General features: G+C 40.0%; 2 protein-coding genes across 2 annotated transcripts in view; one reads left to right on the forward strand and one right to left on the reverse strand.

Annotated features, from left to right (window-relative positions):
* The first annotated feature begins 11,195 nt into the window (after positions 1–11,195).
* On the forward strand, positions 11,196–12,425 carry LOC139658178 (relaxin-3 receptor 1-like). Its single transcript, XM_071536237.1, has one exon. The coding sequence runs from the start codon at positions 11,196–11,198 to the stop codon at positions 12,423–12,425; it is 1,230 nt and encodes a 409-aa protein (XP_071392338.1).
* A 7,920-nt stretch (positions 12,426–20,345) lies between these two features.
* Positions 20,346–23,088, reverse strand: part of itga11a (integrin, alpha 11a) — a 45,969-nt gene continuing 43,226 nt past the window's right edge. The window contains exons 29-30 of the mRNA XM_071536234.1: positions 22,822–22,935; positions 20,346–21,899 (exon numbers count right to left, since the gene is read on the reverse strand). Of these exons, the coding sequence (XP_071392335.1) occupies positions 21,822–21,899; positions 22,822–22,935 (192 nt within the window). The 3' untranslated portion in view covers positions 20,346–21,821. The remainder of the gene's footprint in view (positions 21,900–22,821; positions 22,936–23,088) is intronic.

Here is a 23,088-nt window from a genome sequence, read left to right on the forward strand (position 1 = left end):
GCTTTCATCCATCGAGCCACATGGGCCTGCCTTTTGTCTGGATCAAAAGAGCTGTCATGCCTCCTTGCAGGATGTCAGATATGAGCTTTCTGATGCACAGCCTTTGATTTCTCCAGTGTTAAGCACATTTTAGATGTGATGATGACACTAATTTCAGATGTTAGCGTTGCATTGATACAAATTAAATTCATGACGGGTATTTTTTTAGTGTGTAACGATAGTACACAAAGTCATAAAAAAATCATAGCATGAGATTAAGGATGAAAGTGACAATGACACCGTAACAGCACAAACCTTTATGTTGGCATGTGCAACACAGCACATCAATATAAATATTATATATAGCATCCTGGGGGGCTAGAGCTATAAGACAAAAATGTATGTCGCTTTGGACAAAAGCGTCTGCTAAATGACGTAATGTAATGTAATGTAATAAGACTACCAACTATAAGGCTGTACCTGTATGTTTGGGCCAGTGTGCCCTTGTGGTTGGTGGGTGTGTAGTTTTGGGGTTGGGCTTGTTAGCTATTTTGTAGGAGCCTTCACCCTTCGCTGGGTGGTTTTGTTCTGCAGGCTTCCCATGTTCAGTTGATGAGGCATGTTTTGTTTTGGTGTAGGTTACGGCCATACAGTATCCTGTGAATTCTTCACTCAATAAACCCATCCGATCTTTCTGTATGGTGTAGAGCGTAACTATATTTTGTTTGGATATTTTGTGTCACAAAACATGCTGTGCAGACAGTAGTTAGTAGTAATCTTGGTGGTAGGAAACACAGTAGAGGACATGGAGTGAAAAACACTGATGTGGACAACCAGTCCATCACTTTGGTTAAGCCTCAGCCACTAATGGAAGCAGCATGATAGGTTTTGTGTTTGTGACATGCTAGTGTAAACAAGTGGCTCGCATGCGCGCGCACGCACGTACACACACACACACACACACACACACACACACACACACACACACACACACCTTAGATGAAAAGTGCTTTGGCACTTATGCTAATCTGCTAAGAGGAGGATGAATCATTACAATGTGCCACAAAGCAAAGCTGTTGACTAATAATATGGAAACGATTTTGCCACCCCTTGAGACTTGGATTACACATAAACATGGCATAAATCGAAGCCTGATGTGACAGCAGACCAAAAGCTCCCTGTCTCCCTCTTCATCCATCAGGTCCACAGATGTTCTGTTTCATTCAGTTTAATTTATGGTTTGTGCATGACAGACAATGCCCTCTTCTTCTTTGTGTTTAGTGAAACAAAGTCACACTGAAATGAAAAATGCCTGGGTTTTTTTTTGCCTTTAGCTCATTCTACCCATCATACCATAATTCTATTTAACAATTTATGCCCAAAACAAAAGACAAAAAAATGTTTTATTGTAATTTTTATATCAAAATCTCATTACTTTTTCTTCCTGGAAAACAGAAAATCTGGTGACTTCATTGTGTACCACATGGCAACATAAAATTCAAACCAATAAAACAATCCCACCCTCTGCCCTTCCCATCAAATAAAACTGTCTTTCCTCAACTGACATCCCATTGGTTTACACTTTTGAATGATCCCTCCATGTGTTATGTCCCGCCCCAATATCCTGTTCCAACAGGAAATACATCACATTAAGGAGGCAAGATGCTCTCAAAATGCGGTTTCATTGATTGGGAAACTTGGGCTTGATAACGCCCATGTTTCTCAACCTGACTGACCTGAATTTGAAGACTTCCCCTTGGCCCAGTTAGATAACCAGGTTTAAGGTAGAGTAGGGCCAGCTGTTTCAATACTTTAGCTACAAACCAAGTCTAATTTTGGTCCAATATAAATCTAGCAAACCATCAGAGGGAAGTTGTCAGCACACAGGTTCTAGAGACATATCATGCCATGATCAAAAGAAATTCCTGAAGACCCCTGGGGAAAAAAATGTTGATGCCTGTCAGTCTGGAGCAGGTTATAAAACCATTTCTACAGATCTGGGGCTTTACCAAAAACCACAGCCAGAGACATGTTTTCCAAATGGAGAAAGCTTGGGACATGCCGTCCTGCCAAAACTTTTCCAACAGCAAGGCATAAAATCATCCACTAAGAACCCTCAAACAACATCTGAGGAGCTGTAGGCCGCTCTCTCCTCAGCTAATTAGTATTCATCACTCCACCATCAGAAAGACACAGGGGGAAAATAGGAATCATCGCAGAGTAGAAAAACATGTTTGCCAAACAGCACCTGGATAAACCTTAGGAATACTAGAAAAATGCTCTATGTATACAGATGAGCCAAAAATGGAACTCTTTGTCCAATATAAGATATCAAAAATCAAACACTTCATTCCGCAGTAGGAACCTCATACCAATGGTCCAACGTGGTGGCAGAAGAGTCATGGTTTGGACACTTGGGCTCGACTTGCAATCACTGAAGGAACCATGAATTCTCCTCTATTCTACTCTACTCCTCCAATTCTACTCTGTGTCAGAATTCAATAGGAGAATGCAAGCTGAAGCTAAGGCGCAGCTGCATCATGCAACAAGACACTAATGTGAAACACTCAAACAAGCCTAGAAAAGAATGGTTGAAGAACAAGAAATGTAAAGTTTTGGTATGGCCTGGACAAAGTGCAGACCTAAATCCCACTGACATGTTGTGGCAGGATCTGTAACAAGCGCCTCATGCTCAAAAACCAATAAATGTCACTAAGTTAAGCAGTTCTTCACTGAAGAATGGGCCAAAGTTCCTCCACGGTGCTGTGAGAGATCACAGTAATTACTACAGGAAGCATTTGGTTGCAGTTATTGCTGCTAAAGGCAGTGCAACCAGTTATTGTGTGTAAGGTGGCAATAACTTTTTCACACAGGGGCATTGGGTGTTAAGTAAAAAATGAAATAAGTATCAAAATGTGCGTTCATTCAAGGTCCCTTTTATCTATGAATACATTTTGGTTGAAGATCTGAAAACATTCAGTATCAAAACTATGCAGAAATCACAGCACTTTCTTACACAACTCTCACAATCTGACAATTTTTCCAATTTAGCCTTCTCAGAATATGAATACTCATATAGGATTAATTTTAAGGTGAAACAGTCATTTTTTAAAATGTATTATGACTTGAAACTGTGGATTAGCACTCATATTCTAGGATGTTTATGTCTGGGTCCTGGTTACTGTTCCAGTGAAAAGCGTTGACAAATGGTAAAACAGAATTCACCCCACAGTCTTCATAAAGGACTCTGTATTGATCCCATCCAGAAGAAATACCTCAAATGTTGCCTCTCTGTTCTCACTTACTTCAGGCAATGTTTGTTTACTTTAGGCGCCGTCTGTGAGTTTGATTTCCCATAAAACAACAAAACCCACAAGGGGTGGCTTCATGGTGGTGTATAGTCGGCGCAGTGAATGTCAGCAGAAAGTTGAATGGGGTTGTTTAGTTGATGGTCTTGGTAAGTTGGGCCATTGAACAAACTGCTTCATAGAAGGTGTTTACCCCCAAAATAACTTCACTAAAAATATATATATCCATATAATAAACTGCTAATTCTGGATGTGACTATCTGAGACAATAATATCAGTAATTAATATTATTGTCTCAGATAGTCACGTCCAGAATTACACATTTTGTGAAATGCATCCTTGTTTGACTACAGTTACTTGTATTATCCGTTTACATAATCCTAGAATTACTGTTTCAGTTACAACCCAAAAGAGAGATAATTCAATATGAAAGCTTGACTTAGGTAAAAACATTTTGGAATATAACGTTCATTGGTCATTTTGAGAACATAACAGTTTGTACATAATCCACTCACCAGTCCATCACAGGTACTTATGGCTGCTCTCCCTCTCACAGCGGCCTCCTCCCATACTTCACCTAAGAAGTAGCACTGGGAGGAGCCGGGGGCGTGGATCTTGGCCCCATCCAGGCCACCGTACCTCCTCTCCGTCAGGAAGCCTGGAGCAAGCAGGTGCGGGTTGAGGGTGAGGTTAAAGTGCAAACTGTGGCCTCCGTGCCACAAGTGGTAGAAGACCCGCTGTGAGTCGGCCGGTTCCTCGGAGGCGTCCCGGCGCTGGACGCGGCTAGCATGGTGGGACAGGAAGCTGGACAGGAAGTGACCTTTGGCGTCCACTCTAGTGGGGTGAACCACTTCATACTGCAGCAGCTCCTGGAGAAAGCTCTCTGTCAGAGCCATGGTGGGGACAGAAGAAGTACAAGGGTTATTAAATCATTAATTGACTGTACGGTTGTAAACAAAACTGGGGAAACTCTAAACAAACCCATACGGATGTCTTACTTAATCTGTCATGTTAATGATGTTTGAATACAGCCACAGTATATACTGAGACTGCTACAGGAACGCTGCCAAGTGCAGCCAACAGAGCAACAAAGAAAAGTTTCACAGTCGATGTTGCTGAGCCTCGACGGCTTCAAATGAAACTCTTGTCTATTATATTACCAAAGAGTGGTGCTCTTGTTCTGTGATGCGTGTGCAGGTGAGAGAAGGTTGAAGATCTTAGGTTAAAATTATTCATCTGATAAAAATACTGACTGTTCTTTTACTTCCAGAGCTTTGAATTAGTTCAATCAGTAGCACCTTCATCTATTATGCTGAGAGGCACTGAGAGAAAGCTACTACTTGACAGAGAGCTACACGTTTGACAGAAAGCTACAAAAAAGGGAAAATGTGTGTTGAGAAGAGGGATTGCAGCAGTCTGCTCTCCTCCAAAACTCTCTATACACACATCCTCATGGTGCCTTACATGGGAAGTTTTGGGAACAACATCATGGATGATTGTAGCGCTCATTTGTCCGAATGCCATGAAGCCATGCCACCCCTCCTCTCCAGCTTAGTGATCCATAGAGAATAAACCTTGCACAGCACTGAACATCATTTTTAATTAAGTTCAGCAAGAAATCAATGTCTATATCTAGTGTCCTGTATGCACACACACACCCACCCACACACAAACTCTGAGGTGTGGCTCCAAATCAAGTCTAACACAGAACTGACACATGATATCTAAATGATCTTGGATGGTTTAAATTAGAATTTGTGAGCATGAACAGCTCTTTCCCAAAGTTAGAAGCCAAAGGACCAAGATGTTATCAACACAAAACCTGGAGCCGCTCTTTTAACATGAATTGGAGAGGAGACTAACTTTGTCGACACATGGTATGTTTGTTTTTACATTTAAATCCAAAGGAGCTTTCTTTCATTGTAGTGCTATGCATGAACCAGATAAAGTGCCCATACACATATAAACTCGCACCAAGTTGGTTTTCCACTCAAAATCAATGCAGCAGCTTCAGGATTTGACTCTCATGGAATCAAGACAGTTTTGCCTCTCATAGACTCAATCAAGTTCACAAAATCTAACCAAAATCTGAGATTATTGCACATGTAAATTATGTTTTAGGGTGCATTCTGCATTCTTTTGATTGATATTAGAACAATTCACACACACACACACACAGAACATACACACACACTTCACTTCACAAGCAAGAACACACACTTTTGAAGTAGACACATTTTCAGTCTGCATTAGCTGCAAAAGAGGCGCCGTAATTATAGCTCTTTCCCAAACAGTAAACATCAAAGCAACAGTAATTCTCTCTTGGCCAGAATTCTATACCACTTCACTGTGGTGATAACAGAAGTGGACAGCGCACAGTAAATGAGGTGACACTAGTGACAGAGACCATCATTTCCAGACTCACTGTCTTTGAATGTAGATAATCAATGAATGTGACACACACACATACTTACACATCACTGATCCTGAACACATTTGCCAGCTAATGGCAGGGTCAGCAGAGGTGAAGTTTGACATATCACTAATAGACCATGAAATAGGGCTCTATACCTTGAACTGCCCTTCATGGTAGGGCTGAACGATTTTGAAAAAATATCTAATTGCGATTATTTTGACTGATATTGCAATTGCGATATGATTTGCGATATTAGAGGGAATGATAATTTTTACATCATTATTCAATCATCATCATTATTCAATTATTTCATTGAAAAACATATTAAAATGATTATGGTGTGATTTTTGCGGGGATCTGTACCAAACAAAGATGTTTTCTTAAGTCTGTAGAATATGATGTGTGGGCCAGGACATCTCTGCAGCACGACAATATTTAATTTAAAATGGTATTTTGACACACATTTCGCCTTTAACAAATATTGCGCCTCCTGCGATTTGAAAATTGCAGTAGGCCATATTGCGATTTCGATAAAATTTCGATTAATTGTTCAGCCCTACTTCATGGTACTGTTATTTTAATGCCATCATAAGGTTCACCTGCAAAAATAATGAACGATATGCAAACAACGGTTTCACACAGTAAGATAAGACAAGAAGTTCTGAGAAGTCTCTTTCCTTTTCCTATTATTATTGACACTTTATTGTGAAAAATATTCCAGTACAATATTATTATTATTATTATCATTATTATTATTATAAAATTAAGAGAAGTAAAAACAAGTCATTAAAGATAGGCACTAGTGGATGTTTTGAAGAAGCTGTAATGTAAAGTATGCACCTATCTTCATAAGAGATTTCCTCCTGGAACATCTTTGCAGACTCTGCTAATCCACTCCTGTGAGACTCGACTGTGTAAAGTCAAACTCCTCTGCCTATAAACAGCAGTACAGACGCTTGCTGGCAGTTGGTGCACATCAGTCACGCAGTTGAAGAAATACATAATCCAACTGATTCTAGGGATTTGTTAGAACATTCGCACAGTTTGATAGGCCTATCACAGAAAACTAGAAGTGAATTTCAAAGGCACTTACATCTGCTTTCTTTGCCTGAATGCCTTTGTCAACTGTAACACCTGGTGTGGATTCCAGCTAATATTCTGCAAGGATGAGTGTAAATCTAACAAATGGTAAAACTTTCCACATGCATCTAACATCCCCAGTAATTCTAAATGTGCTGCAAGTCTAACTATGATTGTTTTCATGGGTGGGAAAGGGGGAAAATGCAAAAAGGCAATTTAGCATCTCTTTTAACCAAATATACACAAAAAAACTAATTTAGACTGAGACTCCATTACAGCCTTTAATCAAGCAGCCATGCCCCACGGGTCTATCAGGGATTGTTTAATTTAAAATGGTATTTTGACACACATTTCGCCTTTAACAAATATTGCGCCTCCTGCTATTTGAAAATTGCAGTAGGCCATATTGCGATTTCGATAAAATTTCGATTAATTGTTCAGCCCTACTTCATGGTACTGTTATTTTAATGCCATCATAAGGTTCACCTGCAAAAATAATGAACGATATGCAAACAACGGTTTCACACAGTAAGATAAGAGAAGAAGTTCTGAGAAGTCTCTTTCCTTTTCCTATTATTATTGACACTTTATTGTGAAAAATATTCCAGTACAATATTATTATTATTATTATCATTATTATTATTATAAAATTAAGAGAAGTAAAAACAAGTCATTAAAGATAGGCACTAGTGGATGTTTTGAAGAAGCTGTAATGTAAAGTATGCACCTATCTTCATAAGAGATTTCCTCCTGGAACATCTTTGCAGACTCTGCTAATCCACTCCTGTGAGACTCAAACTAGAAGTGAATTTCAAAGGCACTTACATCTGCTTTCTTTGCCTGAATGCCTTTGTCAACTGTAACACCTGGTGTGGATTCCAGCTAATATTCTGCAAGGATGAGTGTAAATCTAACAAATGGTAAAACTTTCCACATGCATCTAACATCCCCAGTAAATCTAAATGTGCTGCAAGTCTAACTATGATTGTTTTCATGGGTGGGAAAGGGGGAAAATGCAAAAAGGCAATTTAGCATCTCTTTTAACCAAATATACACAAAAAAACTAATTTAGACTGAGACTCCATTAAAGCCTTTAATCAAGGAGCCATGCCCCACGGGTCTATCAGGGATTGTTTACCATGAAAAATAAATATAAAATTCAATTTCAAGTCTTCATCTGCAATCGTCTTATTTGCCCGGATAACACTGCAAATTAAAAACTTTTGACTGCTGTAATCAATTTGCGTAGGCATGAGTAGGCTAATGCGGTGGTTCTGGTTCCCAAAGTGGGGTCCAGGGACCACCAGGGGTCCCCAGCAAAATGAGAAATAGTTTACTTTTGCTATTACTGCACTCCCTAGAAGTTAGCACAATGACAGAATGAATAAGATGTTTTCATTATGGGTTTCACTCTCCCCACTGCTACCTCCCCAGATAAATTATAGACAGTTATGTAATCCGTACAAAGTCATGTCTACAAAAAAATCCTCACAGATGTTCCTTGGGACGGAATATTATCAACAAGGGATCTGCGGTCTAATGCTTTTCTAGGTCCTTGGGATGAAAAACTTTGGGGATCCCTGGGCCAGTGTTTATCACCTGAAATCTATACCGCCTGGAGGCTGCCTCCCCATACTGTCTGACAGGACTCACTTTCTTCCTCAAGGGCACATGGTTGATTTATACTGGATGACAGAGCTTAAGTTTACGTCTAGGACTGCTTATTCCAGTTGCTTCTCTAATCTCAAGAGCCCCTTTTTTTTCCAACACACTATCCACACACCAAAGGGAAGACTGGAAGGTCAGATGAGTACAACAGGATGAAAGTGGAGGTGGAGGAGGAGGAGGAGGGGGGGAGGGGGAATACAGTCTACAAGTCAAGTGAGAATTAATTCTTTGATGTGATGATATAATTTGTGCCTGACAACTGCTCTGCTGAAGTTACAATGTGATGGAGGATGGGGGTCAACTCAGTTATGAGCTTAATAATGTACTTTACTGATCCCCATAGTGAAAGTCTCTGTTTCCTCTGAGGTCAAAGGTCAGGCTCGGCTACATGACAGCGCCCCTACAACTGGCAGGGGCCCAGTGTCTTGCTCAAGGACACTTCAGCAGGGCGGTGCTTGCTGACATGGGGTTTGTACCTGGGTCACAGTGGCAGTAAAGGTCTCTCTAACTAGTAGGCCACCGTGCAAAATGTGTGTTTAATTAACAATGGCTGCCTGCAGCCTGATGAACACAAGTGATTAGATGAAACACCCAGTCGCTCAACCCTCCACAGTGAAGACTAGCGTGTTGCCTCATCTACTTGGCGGAGTGAGATGCGCCCTGCAACAAATGTGCACAACAAAAGCTGACAATATATCAGTAGCGAAATGCGGGCTAGGCTGTTATCGAAACGCTGATATCTTCCTCCTCCGTGAGTTCAATGTCTAAATAACTTAACTTTTCGGTTTTCAAGCTTGACTGACCTGGTTTATGTGATAATCCCAAAGTTTTGGTGTTTTCCAGGACCGCCAGAAGCCCCAATGCGATGAAAAAGTAAATGGGAGAAAATCCTTGTCCGAAAGCGTGAAGCCCGCAGTCCAAGTGGATCATTTTGTCAGGACGGTAGGCTATATATTAGAACCATCTAATGCCTTCCCAGCACGGCGCTGATTGTCATTTCAAATCATTTCCATCTGGGGTGACACACTTTCGCTCGGGTGCGACCATGCATTTAAACCTCACAAGCTGAGACAGTCCCAGTAAACTTGTCCAGCATTAGATCCACACATTGTTTCCTCCACGGGCCGTTTTGTTGCATTCCTTGGACTTTAACTTGTTTGTATTACTGTGTTGACGTTTGCTCACGACAAGCTGCCCCCTCTCTCCTCCATCAGTCTCCTCCCGACAGCCTGTGACAGCTCGAAACTTTCCTTTGCAAACTTAACTTTGTGGAGAGCCACCCCCACCGATGGGTGGACTTAAGAGAATAGACTGTGTTTCAGTAGGGCTGGTGGCTTAAAGGGGAATGCTGCTAATGCTGACATTAGATATGTTATTGCTATGGTTAAGAGCAGTTGTTCCCAAACTGGTGTCAGGGGACCTCCAGGGGTCCAGAAGGTTCCCAGGAGGTCCTCAAATCTTCTTAAAACCTTCAAGTGGGGCTCCGTGGTCGAGAGCAATTATTTATGGGGGTTATATTGACCTGTAAAGCTTTGGGCGCCCCTAGACAAAGGCAGCCTTATCAACGTTTTTAAATTCTCTCATTAATGCCAGATTAAGCATTTGTGCCGCAATTAAAATTAATCTGTTGCTAAGAGCTGATTGCAGCCACATGTTTGCAATGGGGTCGTTTAAAGGAGTGTCCAAGCTATCATTCCACTTGGCAAAAGTGGCATGTTGAAACTCTTAGGCAAAAAGCCACATGGACACCAAAGCCATCATCACTGCGGGCTGTTTGGCTTTGTTAACCAGCATGTGTCCGATCTTTGCGCCCCCTCTAGCGGAAGAATGAACTCTGACACATGATGTCCGCTGATCCTGGTGATGCAGCTTCTGGATATTGTATGTTTTTTAATTGTACGCCTGTGAAGGTACTAGCAGTTTCTTATGGAACATCGGAACATGTGATTAGGTCTACTGATCATAGTGATGCTGCTTCTGAAGACTGAAAATTATTTTATTTTATTGTACAACATAAATCAGTGTTAACATGTTGCAGTAAACCCAGTTGTAGGCTATGGGATCTGTCTTGGTTTAGGAGATTGGTGAGATCAGACTACATTCAACTCAGTGTTCTCGTTTAAAATACTTTTAAAAACGCACGTTTTGTGCTTACTTTTACTGGAGCAATGGTTTGTATTTTGATTCTTGTTTTAATTATTCCCTACACTTCACCTTTTGTATTATATTATTTTTTATTCTCTTTCCATTGTTCACATGGCTTTTTATTTGGCACATTTTTGTTGTAAAATAGCTTACTAACTCTGTAGCTTAGTAACTGTTTAGTAACTAAGATAAGTGCTCTAAAGGTTGTTATTATTATTATTCCTTTTATTATGGCACCCTATTGGGCGCCTTTTACGCACGGTCCGTGTGTAAGAGTTGTATGCGTATAGGCCTATAGTTGATTGGCTATGACAAATGAATACAATTTCAAGACAATAAATTAACAAACCTAACGTCGTGTACCTATTACTGGATTAAGGATTCGTTATGCTCATAAATATGACCGGCTTTGTGTACTGGCTCGCCAGTCACGTCTCGTTCGACCAATCGTGGATCAGCAGCGGAGCGTCACACCTGTATAAAAGCAGATCCTGGTGCGACTGTCACTCAGAGAGATGTGATGAAGACAAAAGCTGAAGTTAGAAGGGCAAGCCTACACACTCTCGCATGGAGTGTCTGGACAGTATTTCCATTGTGATATGCCCGCGGTAGAAAGCCTGGTGCGAGTTGGGGCGCCAGCTGATGCTTTCTTAACTTTGAAGATGGATGAAATATTTAACCAAAGTGCATCAGTGAACGGAAGTTCGCTCGGAGAGGACAAATTCAGCAGTCTCGAGGACATCGATGTCACCGCAGACGGCAGCCCCATCCTCAGGATACTCATCTCGGTGGTTTACTCTGTGGTTTGCGCAGTGGGTTTAGTGGGGAACTTGTTAGTCTTTTTCCTCATGAGGTTAAGACAAGGTCGAAAAAAGTCCACCATCAATTTTTTCATCATCAACCTGGCAGTGACAGACTTCCAGTTCGTGCTGACTCTGCCCTTCTGGGCCGTGGACACCGCGCTGGACTTCAGCTGGCCGTTTGGAGACGCCATGTGCAAGATCATCCTCTCGGTCACCGTGATGAACATGTATGCCAGCGTGTTTTTTCTGACTGCAATGAGCGTAACCCGGTACTGGTCTGTCGCCTCGGCTCTAAAGAAACGAGCTGGCAGAAGGTCAGGAACTGTGAAATGGGTGTGCGCGGTGCTTTGGGTCTCGGCAACTGTCGCCACCGCGCCCACAGCTGTATTCTCCACCGTGACGGTCGTCGCCGGGGAAAAACTCTGCCTTCTCAAGTTCCCAGAAGGACACGACTGGCTTGCCCTCTATCACATTCAGAAAATCTTGGTAGCTTTCATCATCCCAATGCTCATAGTTTCCGTCAACTATCTGATGCTCTTACGCTTCATAAGACAGAGGAGCATGCATAACAACAACAACCCGAGCCGGAGGTCCAGAGTCACCAAATCTGTTACTATAGTAGTTTTGTCTTTCTTTCTCTGCTGGATGCCAAATCATGCCATCACCTTTTGGGGCGTCTTGGTCAAATTTAACGCCGTCAATTGGGACAAATCGTACTACATGGTGCACACCTACGTGTTCCCAGTTACTGTCTGCTTGGCGCACGCAAACAGCTGTTTGAACCCAGTGCTTTACTGCCTCATGAGGCGAGAGTTCAGGAAGATGCTCAGGGATTTGTTTTGGAGAGTCTCCACTCCAGCCATCAACAAGGCCTGTGCGATGCGCACTCTTTCTGCAACGTCCAACGCCCCCTATGAGGAAACCCGGGGAGTCATACCTCTCCAAGTCATGGACAACGAACAGCACAAACTGTCCATCATAGACAGAAAAGGATTCTCCAGCTCAAACATGATTCCACACACCTGAAACCTTCAGTCTGATGAAACGGACATCTGGGCTGTTCCTTTATGTCACTAAGGGCGTGTATATGGTCAACTTTATCTGAGTTGTAGTTACGCGTCCTAATTGCCATTACGCGCGCGTGTAATGCTGTTGCCGGTGTCCCAAATATGAACATTTTACATGGTATACAGTGAAGAAGATGTAGAATATGTTTGTTGTCATAACGCAAAACATGTAAGTGTAGCGTGACATTCATTTAATTCTGGCAACTGTTACAGCATTACCTGTTGATTCCCATGAAGCAATGACCCAAAGCGATGCATTGTGCGCACTTAAGAAAATGAAATGGAAGTGTATACAATCAAAGACTATAGAATCAAAATAGAATAATCACAATGTTGTTTTCTGTTGTGGTTATAAATGTTTAAAATGTCAATTTCTGTACATTCCATGACATGATAATAAAGTGCTTTTCCATCTGAGGTATAAAGTGGTTGATTTTTTTTGTTGATTTTTTTTTTAACAAAATAAATCTTATTTTTGGTGCCCTGCTGCCATACACAAGAGGTAGGTACAATGTGGAGTACATTCCTCACAAGCAGTGGCTGGTGATTTGTTGTTGTCATTTGTATCTAATGCATAAAAACCCAACATGTGCCTGAATCTTGACATTTATCCCTTGACATTTATCTCTTAAATTATTGGGGTATCATGTAGTAATTCAGTTTGGACCTCGGTCACAGAATGCAGTACTGGGCCTATAGCAGGAGGCTCAGTTTTTAGTTAAAATTCTGCATTGTGAAAATTTCCACAAATGCCTCCTATCCCTCCACAACCTCTAATCTGTATTCTACTGAACCAAAATGTCAGAGTTTACATTTCATCACATTTGTAGTTACACTCACTTACATCAGCAAAAACTCTGTCTGTAACCCTGTGATATATGTGCTATTCTGAAAGTATGGGAACACAAACATGCAGAAATATACTGAAATCTGGTCAAAGTTAGAGGCTTGTGTTGTCTGCTTTCTTCTGAGCCCATATGGATTAATATATTTCATGAAACATCTTAAGAGTCCTTAGAGCATGCCCATGTCAGATTCCTCCTGTTTTTCTATTTCTGTTGAAAAAAATAATCTTTACTTTTATCTTTGATTGCTAAATGTCATGCGTATATCATTAACTGCTGAGTCTGACATTTCATTTGAGCTGTGCACAAAAAGGCAAGGGAGAAATATTACACATCTATACACAGGCTAATAATGGGTCAAATATTAGATAAAGTAACTATGTACTAGCATTGTCGGGCTTAGAGGTGAAAAGTGTAAAGCTGTCACTTGGTTACTCATGCCAAACTGGCATTCGTGTTCAATTTGTACAACTGTTAATGTTGAATAATTCATATTCAGTATTGGCTCTATTAAAAAAAAAACATGAGCTTTCTCCGTCAGTCTGGAGCACCCAGGGGAGAAGGTGACAGTGGATGCCATTCCTGGCTGTAACAAGGTAAACATAGAGGGGAGGAGACCCAGGGGGCCGAGACAGTCACCTGTCTGCCGGCTGCTGCTGCTGAAAACCCTGCTGTGGCTGATGAGCTGGGACTGCTGCCAGGAGTGTGAGCTGATGAGCTGCTCGTCCTCTGGTCCCCCTCCCTCCCCTTGTGTAACAAGATGCCTCTTTGTTTTAGTGTTTATTGTGCACTACCCATGGTGTTGAAGTGACATTGTCGCAACATGTATATGAAATTGTAGCCTTTCCCTAAAGCGATAATGATAATGTGTTGGGGATCTGTCACTGATAAGGGCAATCCATACCGGTGGTACAATATGGACCATCCACATCATTGCTCACTATGGATGGGACGATATGTTTATCTCACGATACAATTCAATATGCCATATGGGCTTGACAATTTAATACAACCACGATAAAATGTGATAAATAAGAGCTCATTGACAAAGTCTGACTGTGCAGAGTTTTGTTTATTTCTGGCCACGCATCTCTATTGGCTTGCTAGACTGTAAACAACAATTTAAAAATATGATTACAAAATGCAAATAATATAATTTTGATGGAGAGCCTGTGAAATTGTGATGGGCAAGCCGTCTCATTTGTGATTTACTACAGCAGAATAAAACCGATACCTATTGTCACATTTTTGTATTGCGATATATTAAATTTCAATATATTGTCCCATCCCTGTTGCTCACCAATAATAATCAGCATTTAGGAGAAATTTTAAGGTCAGCTGGTAGGAAACTCTGTTAACTAAGGTTGAAGGTCTGGTAGGTGATGACACAAAATGGCTAATGTCTTTTACTTCACCTGATCAACTATCTGGTTCAACTCACAGTATGTGGAATTATCCATGATGGCAATTTGATACTAGGTCTTATCTGATCCCTAATGTTAATTCATACTATCCATTAACTGATATTACAGCAGGTCTTTACCTCTTTACAAGAATTGACTGGGTGATGAATGAGGTGATGGTAAAAGGGACTTTATAGTATGAATCTAACAGTATTATATGTGTGAGATTAGTGGAGGTCAGCATAAATTACTGCCATCCGTCCATTTTGTGGTGTTCACACTATAATGAAATAAAGAAAGAGAACGCACACCCAGCGAGGTGCAGAACTGTGGCAGATCTAGGTCTGCAATTATATCTGAAGGACTTCAAGTCACACAACTCCATTTTTCTCCATTTTCTGCTCTGTGTTATATTCACCAAACGTTTTCGGCTACATGGCCTTCATCAGGGTGGGTCATAGGAACGTTATCACTTCTTTAAATAGTTCCATAGATTGGTCTAAAGTCATGTGGCTTTCACAATAGGCTGCAAATTTTACAAAATGTACAGTACATTCACAATCTAATTTTTAATTGTAATAAATATTTACACATGCAGTACCATACAAATGCAATATCAATTTCCTTATCTGGAAACATCACTCTTTTCTGCTTGACAACATATCTTCATATCAGTTCAACATGAATAGCCATTCATTCAGTTCATTTTACTGAAATAGTCTTAAATCAAACTCCACAGTCAACACTCGGGGACTCAATGGGCCTCATTCAGCAAGTTTTTTCTTAAATTTGTTCTTGGGAAAGGTCCTAAGAAAAGTCTACGTCAGATTCATGACATGTTCTTAAACCGCAGAATTGATCGCACCTGTGTTCTTATAATGATGAATCCCATTGTCCTCGTAAATTGAAAGCGCATGCCAGGTGATCCTAATTAGCATAGGTAAACGCCCTGCCAATCCCCATAAAAGGGCATGAGACTGCAGACCGTGGGCACACAGAAATCACACACAGAAATTGAAAAGAAAAGTTGAGAGAAGTCAAGAATGCCCAAACAAAAGTCTAAAGAGGGTGGAGCACCAGACTCCAAACATAAAAAAAAACATCAATAGTTCTGAAGTGGAGGTACTGCTGCAGGAAGTGAACACCAAACGAGCTGTCATATTTAGTAGCGTCAGTAGTGGATATAAAATAACAGAAAAAAAAGATGCATGGGATCCCAATTAACATAATTGATATTAATTGAAGTGTTAGTGTAGTGTTTATTTATTTTAAAAGACCATAATACTTTGTAAAATAATGAAAATAATTATTAAAAAATATTATAAATTATACAAATATTATTGTAATTTAAATCCTATAATATTATACAACTGTAGAATTGAAGGAAATGCAATAACCACTTATTTTGCACAAACATGTCAGCACTCAAATGTGCGTAAGTGTGCTCTTGAGTGTGCGTAGATTCTGTTCTTACCTAAGAACAAATCCCAAATAAGAAAACATTGGTGAATGTCAGAATCTTCGTGAAAACTGCGTAAGTGGGTTTTAAGAAGAAATTTCTTCTTAAGAACAGTTGGTGAATGAGGCCCAATGTTCCCAGATGGGAATATATCTAAATCACCCCCTCTTTTTTGATAATATCACCTTTTCAATTTCAATATATCTTACATAAGTAACTGGATGGTTACTCTCCATAAAAGATTGAGTCTGATTGTACTTTTGTGTTGCACAATTTTCTGTTTATGTTCCCTTGATGTTTTTCCTACATAAGCTTTACCACAAGGACATGTCAGTGTGAGGAGAGGACATGTCAATACAAAGGGAGATCCCTTTGTATTGCATGAGCTAATCCCTTTTGTATATTTTTCCTGTCTGTGGATGGTTAAACCAGTTTTGTTTTGTTTTACTATTGAATTTAGCACATTCCCCATATTTAAAGTTCCCATTTGGAATATAAGGTGATAAGGTTTGAGATGGGTTAGGTTGGGGACGACATCTTGTGAATGGACAGGTTTGTCCTTTAGATTTTTGCCACGTTTCAAGACTTGAATTCCTTCAGATGGTGTTCACTGTGTAACATTCTACACAGTGTGAATTTCAATCATTATCTACAGTCACACCTTCATTTAAGATGAAAGTTAAGAGATGTTCTGGTGGCTTGCTCTGCTAATATGTGATATGTGCTATCACATAGCTACTGTATACAACTAATTTAGATGGGTTTGATTCTAATCTCATGCTACACTGTCTATTATTGATGTCTCCATCCATCGCCACTTATGCCACTATATAATAGAGGAGGAGGATGTACTGTCCACTATTCTTATAAACTCTATAACTGAAGGTTTAGAAAATTAGGTAAGAAAATGAAGTCTAGGTAATTGTGTCACTCCATCAGATTTGGACTAAAGCGTTTTACCCTATTTGCAGTTCAGTGCTACATCCTCTAACTCAGTGGTTCTCAGCCTTTTTCATATCAAGGACCCCTCATTTAGTCCACATTAGGGCCACGGACCCTCATTTGATGAGATTTTGTCTCTCGGACCCAAATCTGAGAATATTTTTATTGTCAGATATGATTTTGTCCAGAATTCCATGACTATCTGTACTGTAGGTAGAGAGATAACAGTGAAACTATGATCAAAATTGTCATTCTAAAATGACCAAATAATGAAGTTTAACAATTCATCAATTTGCTGGGGACCCCCTGGAATGCCCTCAAGGACCCCTGGTGGTCCCCGGACCCCATGTTGAGAACCACTGCTCTAACTAACACTGACACACTGTGCCATCTGGCTGCAGTAAAGGCACTGTATAAAGCTATGACATACTTTAATACAACTTTTATCATGGCATAAAATCATGATTGCTTTGTGAACAGCATAATGAGATTTATGTGACAGAGGAGGATTATCCTTAATGTAAATACTTGTCAGGAGGCCATCATTACCTTCGACAAAGCTAAAGTGAGTATTGGCTAACAGTCGTGCAGTCGAGTCATGCAGATCCAGATAGGGATTCTGTAATCCTCCTTGACCTCCATGATTATCTGTTGGACGAGGTAAGAAGGTATTTGGAGACACAATTCAAACTCAAAATTAAACTGAAGTCCTCATTATTGACCTTGAATGCAAATTCAGCTATCTATTAGCTGTTTCATTCAGAAACATCATGCCTGCATGATGCCTTTAGGAGTCATCTTTGATCCAGGTTTAAACCTTGACCAACAAACTAAAATGTTACGTTTTGTAACAATTTAGGAACATTGCAAAAGTTAGATTTCGGTTTCAGGTGGGTATAATTCTGCTTTTAATTAAATAATAATGATAATAATGATAATGGCCTTTTGTGATATGATGGCTTCCTATCAACTCTGAGTTTATTTTATCCCTTTATCCTCCTTTTACCCTCCTTTAATCTTTAATGATTTCGGTTTTACATTGTTTTTTTTATACTACCATACCTTATGTTCATGCTTCATCCATGTTTAGGGAACATTGTGTGTTCTCTGCTTTAAAAGTGCAGTGTAAATATAGTTCTTCTCCTTATTATTATAATTTGATGCCATATATAATATGGCATGTATATATATGTATATATGTATATATGTGTGTGTATATATATATATATATATATATATATATATATGTATATATATTACCACAAATTGAAAGAACATGCAGTATAACACTTCACCACCACATTATGGCTCGAGGAGACTTAAAAAAGGTGATTGCATGGAGAAATTATCTTTTCTGTGCGGTCCAGGGAGCTCATCTGGAAGGAAATGAGCAGCACTCTGGGTGAAATGTCAGTCATAATCATTACCTGTCCTGAGGTCCTCACTGATTAGCCATGGAAAGTCTTTGCTCTTCTAGACTCTTGACGTTGCGGTCATAGTGTCAGAGATTTTTTTTACAGTAACCTGGCCAGAGATATAAGAAGGAATTGTTAAAGCAAATGTAGTCGGTAATAATACAGTACTAGCAATCCTAATCAGTTGTTGTACAGCTGGCTTTTGGCAACCCACTCAGTATCTGAATTGTTCCTTCAGTTATAAGGTTTGATTATGCTTTGACAGTGGTGACTGACAAATGAGCAGAATTTCCTCGATCTCCTTTTATTTTGATATTGATTCATCATATTTATCACTATTATGTCTTCAACTTATATTTATTTACATTTCATATCTAGTAATCCACATCTAAGTAGCAATCAATGCTATAAGTAACACCTGTAAACCCATGCATGTACAGTAAGTAATCCATACTCTTTCTCACGTTTCTCACACTTACAGGCACATGTGTTGAAATTGTTGGCAGCATACAGTATGCATAACCCCGCCTGTTTATATTATCTTTTATTGCTTTTAGTAGTTATAGTTTTTTAGTCCTACTGTATAGTTTTTTAGTCCTACTGTTTCTTATTGCTTATTTTCTATTCTGTTTGTTTGCTTGTTTTAAAAAATGTTCTTTCCTTTCTGAATCTTATTTCTTTTCAAGCTGCACCAATCTAATTTTCCCTCAGGGATCAATAAACTTCCGCCTTATCTCTGTCGGTGGCAGACGGCCAGCTGGTGTCAGTGGAGGGGATCGAACCACCAACCTTCTGCACAAAGACCGCAAGACCGCATGGGAGCCTGTATCCTCTTTTGACTTGGAGAACAACATTAACTAACGCTTGCATTGATACTCAGTTGATTTGAATTGATGTTATTGACAGTCATGTAGCCTGAACAAAGCCATTACCAAGCTACAGTAGATACCCAATGGCTTTGTTTGCCAGATGTTAACTTTTCAAAATGGATAATCAGTTACATCTGTGCCTTGAAGCAAGTCCCTTTTTGTGATGGTGAAAAGTATGCAATGAGGTTTAAATTAGGGAAGAACTCGAGTAGAAAATCCATCATTGTAATTATTTTCCAACATTTGGCTTGAAACGGCGTATTGTTCAGTTACAGTTTGTATAATGAAGCTCCGATATTGAGATGCTCTGATCATTTTACAAGAACAAAATCTAATCTTAAAACAGGGTGCATCGGCAACTTATTTTCACTTTTTTTTTGTTCTCTCAAAACTTCTTTCCCAGTAAAGTTTATTTAATCGTGGGCTATTTACAGATGTTCATTATGTTAATAGTGATTCATGCTAGGAGCGATGATAATCAATGTACAGTATGAGGCCAAATCAAACAGCCTATTGATATTTCTATGAGAGAAATGTCTCAAGAAGAAACACAGTGCCCCTTAATGGTTTATGAAGTGTAATACAGAAACTGTTCTGAAACTTTTTCTTGTCAAGGAGAATATTTGGATTTTATTTAGCAGAGCAAGTACATTTCTGTAAAGAGGTGGAATTGTGGCATGAGTTAAACCTGTGAACTGAATGATCTTTCCTTAACCATCTCTCTCTCTCCCTCTCTCTCTCTCTCTCTCTCTCTCTGTCTCTCTCTCTCTCTCTCTCTCTCTCTCTCTCTCTCTCTCTCTCTCTCTCTCTCTCTCCCTCTCTAGTGAATTGACAGGATTGGGAGAGCAGTCTTGCTGCCTCAGGCTTCCTTTTTGCTTTGACAGTGGCAGGAGAAAGATGATGCTTACAAGACGGATTAGAGCTCACAGATATGGATCTCCTCTGTTGCCTCGCTCATGTAATGATTTTATTCTCTCTCTCTATTTATATACATGTCACTCTGCCACTTGGACTGTTTGACAGTTGATATTCCTCTGGTATTCATTAAAGAGGCTCACATTCATAGACATACACATTAGATGTTTTATTCTAGGCGTATTACAGCTCTTCACACCTCATTAGATATGACACTGACATTCATTGGTAACACCAGAAGGGATTTCAGCAAACAAAATGCTGACATACAGTAAGCAATGTACATTACCGGTTTGATCTTTATGCATCTGATTATCATCTGGGTACAATTCTTCACAATCTGCTATTTTGTTGAAATCCTGATCAAATTGCCTCAACAGCACATAAAGAATAGGTGGACTTTGTGGGCAAAGCAGAATTTTATGCATACCCTTTAACAAAGGCTATTTGTTTTGATGCAAAGCATGTTGAAAGACAGGCAACCGTCATCTCACAACAGGTTTAGTAACCCAAAGCTGACTCGTTTTCATTTGCCTTCATGCTAAAGTTACAAAGTAATGCCATACACTGTGTGGAAAATACTGAAAACCAATATTATATTTGATAAGGTATAAAAAGGTACTTGACTATTTACAAAATTCAAGTTAATTTTTCTACAAAATAAAAGTGCATCAAATGTTTAAAAACCATCCTGCATACTTCCCAGGGTGAAAATATTAAAGGACAAGGAATAAACTCAAAAAAAAGAGGATGCATGTTTAGAGGAACTTAATACTAATTCTCTGTACAAGTTCCCCTGAAGCAAAAGCTCAAGAAAAGTCTTTGCGGAGTGAAAAAATTACGAATCCTCTTTGTGCTCTGGTGACTTCAGTTCAGTTTTGTTTCTTCATAAATTACTTTGCAAGTCAACTGAACTTGTTGCAGATAACATCTTCTTTTAAAACTCGAATTCTTTAGCAATATACAGTATAATAACTTTACATTTGTGGTAGCATTTGGGTGGCACGTCACCCTTGAGGTTTTTCATGTATTTTAAAATTAACCATAAGAGTTAAATAAATACTCATCAGGAAGAGACACAAAAAGTAATTGGCTAACGCTTTCCTCAAGGGCAAATTCTGGCCTGAAATGCTCTATCCTTCTTTCATGTGGCCAGAAAAAAGCACCAAAGCTCCAGCCTTTAGCCCCGGAAAGGAGAGCTCCAAGGTTTGTGAAGGGACAACATCTAGAGCAATGGACTGCACGGACAATGAGGGCCCTAGAGTCGTGACAGTGCAGGAACGCTGGGTGAGTGTGACAGTGCTGACTCATGGGGGTCAGGGGTCGCGGCGCGGGACAGATCCAGTGCACTGAGCAGGTCTTGCTGCAGCGGTTGTTGCGGAGCTGTCCGTACGGTGCCGCTGTGGTGTTCGGGGAGCGGAGGGAGGGGGGGATGGGGGAGTTGGGACGGTCCCTGAGTGTTGGGTCCCCTGTGGAAAAGGAGTCTTGCGGGGGCCCTTAGCCTGCGTTACCGTTCTTCGGCCACTTTCCCGTTCGCCTCCTGCTCATCCTCATCTCTCCTCTTCTGCCTCTGAAAAAAGCCCAGCTGGGCAAAGAGACAGATCAGACACAGAGACAAATTAGACAAGAAGGATTTAACAAATAAGACTGTGCTTTCCAGGGCAGTCATAGCCTTAAGAGGGAAAAGTATGTTAGTGTGTTATTTCTATGTGACACGTCAGACCGATAGCTATTTGTGAATATGAACAGCTTTATCCTAAAGCTTGGCCCCTGAGAAAAGCAAGACTATTTATGATCTTTTAGCTATTTATGTCCTCAAGATGGATAGTCTATTTCTGTCAATAGCTGCTGTGTTGACAATGAATGCCTTTGAGGACTGTTGGACTGACCTTGTTGCTTCTACTTATAGTTGTGTTGTATAGTATATAGTATAGTAGTTCTCCAACTACAAAATATGCCCATAGAAGAGAATCATCCTGAGTAACTGTTCCATTTCATTCTTTCTTTCTGGAAGTTTACAGTATTTTAGTAGGACTTCACATATGAAATCTTCCCTCCCATTTCTTCCTATGGGACAAATGTGTACTAATACAAAATAAACTGGCCTCAGCTATAGCATTTTAATGGTAAAATACATCCACCTTCAAGCAATTGTTAGAATATTTTCTAAATATTTTTGTTTTATGGCTTTGCTTTGTAGCTGTATATACAGTGCAGTTTCATCCTCTACCATAGGGTGGCAGTCTAACTCACTGGAGCACTGCTTTAGCTGCTGTAGTGTTTAGGCATAAATAGCAACTTTTATCATTGTAAGAGAGCATGATTGGTTTGGTAATAATATAATATGCTGAGAAGGAGTACTGAGACAGGGCCAATCTGTGACAGTCTCAACAGGAACATCAGTTTTATTTTAATCACCTATCATAATTAAATATCTTAATTTCTAATGACTAATAATTGTGCATGATTTGGTTCATTAGGTGTCCAGAGGGTTAAGTCATCCTTACCTTCCATAGAGCGAGACTGAGCAGGGCTAACAGTAGGAGTCCGCCCAAAGTACTACCTATGATAATCCAGATAGAGATTCTGTAATCTCCCTCCTTCCTGATCTCCAAGATTATCTGTGGGACGAGATGAGAAGATATTTGGAAACATCATTCAAGCACAAAATCTCATTCCTTTTTCAGTGCCACACTGAACTCTGTCAGTTATTGTATGGTGTAGTAATGCAGCGCACATTGGTTCATCTTGTACAAAAATGAAAATAGAATTTA

This window comes from Centroberyx affinis, unplaced genomic scaffold (assembly GCF_046629955.1).
Source record: "Centroberyx affinis isolate AG114_WGS23_722 - 3 ecotype Tasmania unplaced genomic scaffold, CSIRO-AGI_Caff_v1 ptg002845l_1, whole genome shotgun sequence".
Classification (NCBI taxonomy): domain Eukaryota; kingdom Metazoa; phylum Chordata; class Actinopteri; order Beryciformes; family Berycidae; genus Centroberyx; species Centroberyx affinis.